At 45.2% G+C, this 8957-nt stretch overlaps 1 protein-coding gene across 1 annotated transcript; it reads left to right on the forward strand.

The window, feature by feature from the left end:
• Positions 1-215: 215 nt before the first annotated feature.
• On the forward strand, positions 216-1226 carry LOC143998090 (rhodopsin, GQ-coupled-like). The gene has a single exon (XM_077493841.1). The coding sequence runs from the start codon at positions 216-218 to the stop codon at positions 1224-1226; it is 1011 nt and encodes a 336-aa protein (XP_077349967.1).
• Positions 1227-8957: the final 7731 nt, after the last annotated feature.

Raw genomic sequence — 8957 nt, forward strand, 5'->3', positions numbered from 1 at the left:
TCTGGTCTTGAACTTATAGGAAGGGGCAGGAAGATAACTAGGATTGTACTACAGGGGACATGACAAGAGTAGGAGAGGGCAGAAGTGATAGAGTGATGCACAGAGCAGAGGAGGGGGTAGAGAGCTCCTGATGATGATGATGATGAAGGTGTGAAAGGCAGGGAGAATAGTGAGGAGAGCACAAGGTGCACAGACCCCCCTGCCTCCCTGGAAGGATGCTCACAGACCTCAATCACACCAACTGTAGTGGCTGCTGCTCCTCTGGGAACCGAATCTTCACTGTCAGCTTTATGATCATCCTACTCCTGGCCATCCTGCTGGGCAATTCGCTGATCCTGGCAATCTTCCTGGGCACCAAGCACATCCGCACCCCACAAGGCTACCTGAAGACCTCGCTGGCAGTGGCAGACCTGGCTCTGGGCATCTTGGTGGTCCCTTTCTCAGTGTACGGGGAGATAAGGATGTTATCTCTGAATGCCTCCACTGCAGAGGGGGACTATGAAGTGCTCTTTGTGGGATCCTGGCACCCCTGTTACCTGATAGGACCAGTCTTTGCTGGCTGCACTTTGGTCTCCATCAGCACCATCTTCCTGCTGACCATTGAGAGGAGCATTGCCATTCTGAAGCCCTTGCACAAGGAGGTGGTGATCACCAGGAGGAGGACACTGCTGCTGATCTTGCTGTCTTGGACTGCCAGCTTCTTTCTTGCCATGACCCCCATGATCTTCAGCCAGGGTGGCATAGTTCTGGAATACAATCACTGCAGCAGAATGTGCAACTATGCCCCAGCCCCTGCCTCCCCTGCCCATGTCTGGCAGATCCTTCTGCTCTTCCCTGCCTTTGATTTCAGCCTCTTAGGGGGCACCCTGATCATCAATGCCCTGTCCCTCACCACCATCCACCAATACACCAGGAGGAGGAAACTCTTATCTGAGACAGACCAAGAGCCCCTCAGAGTCTCCTTCTCTGACATCAAGGCTGCCAAGACCATAGGGACCCTGACCATGGCCTTTACAGTGTCTTTCACCCCCATAGCTGTGTTTGTGGTGGGTAACGTGCTGGGATACCAATGGTGCACCTTCTCTTTTTTTGCCTTTTGGATACTTGCGAGCAACAGCTGCTGTAACGTGATCATCTACAGCGTGTGTGACCAGCGCTTCCGCGAGGGGGCGCGCCAGCTCTTCATCTCCATGCGCTGCTTCTGCTGCAGGACATCTAAGCGCTGAGTTTGCTGCAAATTGGGATTTTCCAAGGAATGTACAGTGATGGAGTGCAAGCTCCCTGGACTCAGCTAATTCCCAGGGATGCAACTTCTCTTCAAAGGGCAGATGCAGTGCAGGGGATTGCATTGTCAGCATCAAGAGACAGATCCAAGTACAGTCTAGGCATTTAACTTCTGACAATAATCAGTGCCTGCCAATACAACCTCAATGTTCATTTTGGTGTACTCTACATAACTTTCAGTAAGTGAATCCGCAATCCATTGACAATGGGTTTAGTAGATCTCCAATACAAGCTACACATATTAAAGGGCACCTTAAAGGGAATACCCTGCCTGACAGTTTCATGTATTTCTGAATGTACCAGGCAGATCCGGAGCTGACTTTGCTTGAAATGTTTATTTTTGGAACACTCAATGATTACTGCACAGTGTTATAAAGCCTTCCCTGACTCACAAACCTTTGCATTATACTGTGATTATTAGACTTTTCTTATAGTAAGGAGTCAGTTTATGGTGAGGGGGGCAGAAGAGACCAAACAGCATGGCTATGATCTGCTAAATTGTTCTTACACTTATATTGCTTTGCTAAACCTTATCAGGACTTTGGGGGTAATTATCATTTCTTCCCATCCTCTTATCAATTGCCAGATGGTGAATTCTGCCACTGCTTTCCCTCCAGACTTCCTATGTGAGCAGTTAAAGGATTATTCCTTACACTTTGCTATCTGATTGAGCAGCCTGCCAGTCTTCCAACAATTATATAGTATTAAGCCCCATACACACTATCAGATTTTCTACAGATTTTTTCCTTCAGATTTACCAAAACCATGTAGTAGAAGGGCCTGCTTGACTGCATACACATTGAAACTCCTAAGGTTTGACCTCATATTATATGGTTTTGGTAAATCTGAAGGAACAAATCAGCAGAAAATCTGATAGTGTTTATGGGGCTTAAGACCCAACCGGACTACATACAAATTGAGCAGATTGGTTAGGTAGGTCTTCTATTGAATGGTTTTAGGTAGAGATTGCACATTGAGTTTGCAAGGTGTATGGCCAGGGGTTGAGTGTGCAATCAGATGTAGATATCTTTCATTACACTAGAAAGTCTTTGACACTCACTGGCTGATTATTTATTTATTTTGCTTTACAAATTTGGCTTTACAGGCTTAACAATGGCACCAGCATTGTATAGTGTGCAGAAAATGGTAGCTTATGCTTCATAGATTGCAGTTGGTTGATGTAATGATTGGATACAATAAGCTGGAGAACTATGCACTACCTAATTATTTTGTGCAGAACTGGCGTAGGTTAAAAATCAAGTGAGGATAAAGGGAACGTATTATAGTTAGGAAGTCCATATATGGGCGATGCGTAAAATGTGTAACTACCCACCAACCAACACACAATTGAACTGAATCTGTCACCTATGTGACTTTAGTAAATAGAAATATGATGGGTTGCTACAGGTCACTGCACTTTCCTACATCATTGTTCTGCCTATTGCACTGTAAATAAAGTGGTCAGCAAATAGAAAAGCAAATTGACCACAAAGCTGATGATTGAAATTCTGAGATGAAAAAAGAGGACAAAAATTAGAGCTGTTGCCCATAATAACTAATCAGATCTCGCTTTTCATTTTTTATTATCTTTTGTTGATTTTTTTTTCTTTTCTTTGAAAGATGAAACCTAATTAATTGCTTTGGAGAGTAGCTCCTCATTTGCTCCAGTTTTCAGAAATGAACCTCTCTTTTACTACGCTGATATAATTATTGCTCCCAGCATGCATTACAAGCCTTGGAAATTGCAGTCCCGGAGCTAGAGATGTAAAGAGCACGAGTCACAATTGGGTATATGCAAGGATCGGAATTTTCACCTTGAATGATAACAATGGAGGTTTTATATTTGCTTCCCCTATTTACCTCTATTTTTATTTTTTTCGGATTGAGAACCAGGGATTGGAAGTCAATTGAAGATAACTCTGTCCACTGCTGAAATTCACATGGCTGTCTCCCAGCTTCTTGGTATGCATAACAGTGTCAAATGATAGTGTCCATAGGTGTGCGCAGCATTAGGTTGTGCACCTCAAAGCTCAAACACACATGCGTATATATATATATATATATATATATATATATATATATATATATATATATATATATATATATATATATACACAACAAAGGGGCACGTTCTCCAAATGCAGATGATTTACTATATCTTCAAGTCATCAAGTCTTATAAATCAATATATACCATATACAGTTGCGTGCATCCCTGCTCTTCCTCAGGCTGTCTGGCTTTGTGTAAGGCTACTTTCACACTGGGGCATTGTGTTCGTTGGTGGTAAAGCAGTGCTATATTTAGCGGCACTTTACCATGGTTTTAGCAGCACTATTTGGCCACTAGCGGGGCAGTTTTAACCCGCTAGCAGTTCAAAATGGGTTAAAACAGTCCGCAAAGCACCGCTGCAGCGGCGCTTTGCAGGCGCGTTTGCAGAGCTGCCCCATTGTTTTCTATGGGAAGGGGAGCTTTAGGAGCGGTAAATACACGGCTCCTACAGTGCTCCAAAGATGCAGCTTGCAGGACTTTTTTGACTGTCCTGCAAGCGCACCGCTCCAGTGTGAAAGCCCTTGGGCTTTCACACTGGAGAGATAGCAGCGACTGTTTCAGGGTGCTTTGCAGGCGCTATTTTTAGCGCTGTAGCATCTGCAACACGCCCCATTGTGAAAGGGGCCTAACATTTTACAAAAAAACTCCCTCTTTTAAATCCCAACACAGGTAGGTGTTACCACACAGGTGTGTCCCATGCTTCCAAAACTGAAAGCACACAGATTAAATTAACCCCATACAGATACGAAATAAATTCCTACCCACTATCACTGAGTTAATTCCGATATAAATACATCAGAATATTTATCATCTAATTACATCAAAACAAGACCCAGTGTCTTTGTCTGTAGTCTTCAATATTGAGTTTGTCCGCCCTTCGCAGCTATAACAGCTTTAACTCTTCTGAGAAGGTTTCCCACCGGGTTTAGTAGTGTGTCTATGGGAATGTTTGACCATTCTTCCAGAAGCACATTTGTGAGGTCAGGCACTGATGTTGGACCAGAAGGCCCTGCTCATCTCTGCACTAATTCATCCCAAAGATGTTCTATCGGGTTGGGGTCAGGACACTGTGCAGGCCAGTCAAGTTCACCCCAAACTCGCTCATCCATGTCTTTATGGATCTTGCATTGGGCACTGGTCCAAATCATTAGGTGGAGGGGGGGATTATGGTGTGGGGTTGTTTTTCAGGGGTTGAGCTTGGCCACTTAGTTCCAGTGAAGGGAACTATTAAGGTGTTAGCATACCAAGACATTTTGGACAATTTCATTCTCCCAACTTTGTGGGAACAGTTTAGGGAAGGCCCCTTCCTGTTCAAACCATGACTGTGCACCAGTGTATAAAACAAGGTCCATAAAGACATGGACTTAGCAGGGGTGGTAGAAAATTAACTTCAAGTGCAATAATTCACATAATAGTAACTGAAACATATACAATTAAGTGTATCAATCTAAAAAATAAAAATTCCAAAGTGCTACAATGATGTGAACCTCCAAACTAAAAAGTTGTTGCACTTGAAGTTACTTTGTATTGCAATTATCTGTAGAGGGGTTTTCCACCATCCCTGCTGAGTTTAATTTATATCTTGTTTTCAGTGTGATGTGTATTATATGTGATGTTACATATCAAAGAGACTGATAGGCCGAACTGATGGGCTGATTAGCAATGATAGGTGACACTGATTGGCAGCACTGATCAGCACTGATAGGCTGCACTGATTGGCAGCATTGGTGGGCACTAATTGGCAGCATTGATAGTTGGCACTGATAGGAATCACTGATTGGCACTGATAGGCAGCATTGATGGGCACTGATTGCCAGCACTGATATGATAGGCAACACTTATGGGCACTGATGGGCCCTGATTGACACTGATAGGTGGCACTGATAGGCAGCACTGATTGGCACTAATAGGCAGCACTGATTGGTAGCACTGATAAGCCACACTGATGGGCCCCAGTTGGCACTGATAGGTGGCACTGATTGACAGCACTGATGGGCACAGATTGACACTGATAGGCAGCACTGATTGGCAGCACTGATTGGCAACGTTTATGGGCACTAATTGGCAGCACTGATGGGCACTGATAGGTGGCACTAATAGGCGGCATTGATTGGCACTTATAGGTGGCACTGACTGGCAGTCCTGATTCCCACTGATAGGCAGCACTGATGGGCACTGATAAGCAGCACTAATGGGCACTAAATGTCAGCACTGATGGGCACTGATAAGCAGCACTGATGGGCACTAATTGTCAGCATTGATAGGTGGCACTAATGGGCACTGATTAGCAGCACTGATGGGCCCCGTTTAGCACTAAAAGGTGGTATTGATTGGCAGCACTGATGGCCAGTGACAGGCTGCAATGATTGGCAGGACTCATTGGCAGCATTGGTGGGCACTAATTGGCAGCATTGATAGGTGGCACTGACTGGTAGAACTGATTGACACTGATAGGCAGCACTGATGGACACTGATTGTCAGCACTGATCGATACAGATAAGCGACACTGATGGGCACTGAAGGGCCCTGATTGGCACTGATAGGTGTCACTGATTGGCAGTACTAATAAGCCGCACTGCTTAGCACTGATTGGCATTGATAGGCTGCACTGATTGGCAGCAATAATTGGCAGTGTTGATGGGCACTAAATGGCAGCATTGATGGGCACTGATAGGTGGCACTAATAGGTGGCACTGATTGGCACTGACTGGCAGTACTGATTGGCACAGATAGGCAGCACTGATAGGCACTGACGGGCACTGATAGGTGGCACTGATTGGCAGCACTGATGGGCACTGATTGGCAGCATTGATGGGCACTACATGGCAGCACTGATTTGCACTGATAGGTGGCACTGATAGGCGGCACTGATGGGCATTGATAGGCAGCACTGATGGACACTGATAGGCAACACTGATTGGCACTAATTGGTAACACTCATGGACACTGACAGGCTAAAGGGGTGGTTTCACATGCAGCAGATAGTGAGGATTGCAAGAGCCACTCAGTGTGTGAAACTGTCAGGTAATGTAACTTCTTACTGGGAGAAAGACCAGCTGTCACAACTCGCTGCTATGTCAAGTATGGGCGGGACCGAGCAGCTATCAAATATAGCATAATGTGGCGACCCGCCCCGACCCGACCCAATCCCATTGGCTGGTGTTTGATAGCCATTCACTCCTGCCCACCCCTGACATCACTGCTGAGTTTGACAACTGGTCTTTCTTCCTGCAAGCAGTTACATTCCCTGACAGTTTCACACACTGAGCAGCTCTGGAAAACATCACAATCTGCTACATGTGATACTGTTTCACAGGCAGTGCGGGCTACACACTCCTTGGAGGCAGCATTTCAGAGCAGGTCTCGGGAGACAACATTGGGTGATTAGGGTGTGCCTAGGCACATCCGGCACACCCCGTGCACACACCTATGATAGTGTCTTGTAGTTGTTTACATTCCCCTTCACTAAGGGACTCAGTTGTTTGACCCTGGTATGCACACAGAGGAACTGGGAGACTATAGGATTAATTTACTAAAAGCGGAGACTTAAAGATCTGGTGCAGCTGTGCATAGTAGCCAATCAGCTTTTAACTTTAGCTTGTTCAGTTAAGCTTTGACCAAAAAAAAAAACCTCTGGAAGCTGATTGATTTTGCACTCTCCAGTTTTAATAAATCAACCTCACTGTGTTAGGTCAGGCAATTGACAGAACATCAGGGTCAGACTGCTGATATTCTTTGTTCCTGCAGTTGCAGGCTGAAGTGTTAAGCTAACCATACACTACAAGATTTCTCAGTCAATTCCACGACTGAACAAGAGAAATGTATTGTTTTGATTCCGCCATCCATGCTAAACAGCTTAGATGGAGGAATCTTCCCTACTGCGGAATGTATTCTGACAGCCAACACCATCAGCTGTCTGAATACTTGAACAGTGGCTGTGTGTGATTGGTTGCAGTCACTGTTTGGACAACAATTTTCTACCCGGCTCCTACGATTTTAAAGCTAACCATAGACGGGTGCAGCCAGCCTATTGGATTTTACTTGTGATTATTTCTAGCGGCTGTTAAGGTCTTGTTATGAATAAGCACTGAGACATGAGTGAAACGCGTTAACGACTACAGATGCAGTGTTGTCCTTGCTTTATATGGAATAAAGTTTGAACATCTGCATCTAGTGGTGTGCGGCCAACTCTTATCCTATAATGTAATGGTGGCGATCCGGGGCGAGCAGCCACTACAGAGATCTCGTTATATGGATTGTAGCTTCCCCTATAACCAGTTTGTGTTTTTTTTTTCTGCACAATCACTGCCAGTAGATATATAGTCACCAGCAGTGATCATTGTTTTCTGTTGGTGGGGACGGCTCCCGGTGCTCCCCGCTGGCAGAACACAATAGCACTGCAGGAGGGAATCCCCCATCAACATTGTGTTGATGGGAGAATCAAGCAATTTTCTTTTCTTTCAACCACTGGTTGAAGGAAAGAAAATTGCATATTGTACGGCCTGCCTTACTGTAACTGCCTAAAAAGCATTGAGCTGGGGTTTTAAAGCAGCTTTAGTTTATAAGTCAAGTCCATCTGAATTTAACACTACCCTACCACCAGATTGACTATACTGCATCCAAATGTGTCTCCAATTCTCCTCCATCCAGAGTGGAGACACCCAAAGACACATTGGGCTTTATTTACTAAAGGCAAATCCACTTTGCACTACAAGTGCGCTTGGAAGTAAAGTCGCTGTAGATCTGAGGGGGACATGCAAGGAAAATAAAAAACGCATTTTTGCTTCTACATGATTGGATGATAAAATCCAGCAGAGCTTCCCCTCATTTCAGATCTTCCCCTCAGACCTACAGCGACTGCACTTCCAAGTGCACTTGTAGTGCAGGGTGGAGTTGCCTTTAGTAAATCAACCCCAAATTGTGTTACTGGAGTGGCCATATCACTGGGTGAAAATAAAGAAACAAAAGCCTAAAAAAGAAAACTAAAGCAGCTATCACATTTAAAGTGTTTGTTACCCCAAACGTCATATTCCTGATATGTGCCTGATGTACCATGTACTTGTATGAGAAAGTCTCCTGCTCTCTTTGTATTGGTTCCTTTATGTGAAATCCCTGGTGCTCCTGCTCGTCCCCTTGCTTTCCTATTAAAAACTGATCGCACTGAGCAGGAGAACACACTGTGGTCAGTTCGCTAGCAATGCTGGCGGCTGGTGCAATTTTTTTTTGGGAGGCGGCGGCAATCCCCACCCCGTTCTGCACTCACCCCATCCATGGTTACAACTTTGCCAGCTTCTCCTCCCGGCTAATCCGGTCTTAAGATCCGCCTCCTGTCCTGATTATCCGGGAGGAGAAGCCGGAAGTCAATAGCGAATATTGATTCCCTAATGTCACAAGTGGGTAGGTTCACTGTGCCCTGAGACCTACCTTTTTGAAGCTTCAGCTCTAATCATGTGCTTCCAAAAAAAAAAAAAACTCATAGAAACCTATGAGTCCAGCGCCCCCCATAGAAATTGTCCCTACGCCCCTGTGCCCCTTATGGACCAGCGACGCCCCTGCTGCACAGCCATTCACTGAGCAGCTCAGTGTGCTGCTGCTTCTCCTCCCCCCGCTCTTATGCAGCTGGG

The sequence above is a fragment of the Lithobates pipiens genome, unplaced genomic scaffold (assembly GCF_037356315.1).
Source record: "Lithobates pipiens isolate NorthernLeopardFrog02 unplaced genomic scaffold, aLitPip1_a1.2 Scaffold_19, whole genome shotgun sequence".
Lineage (NCBI taxonomy): Eukaryota > Metazoa > Chordata > Amphibia > Anura > Ranidae > Lithobates > Lithobates pipiens.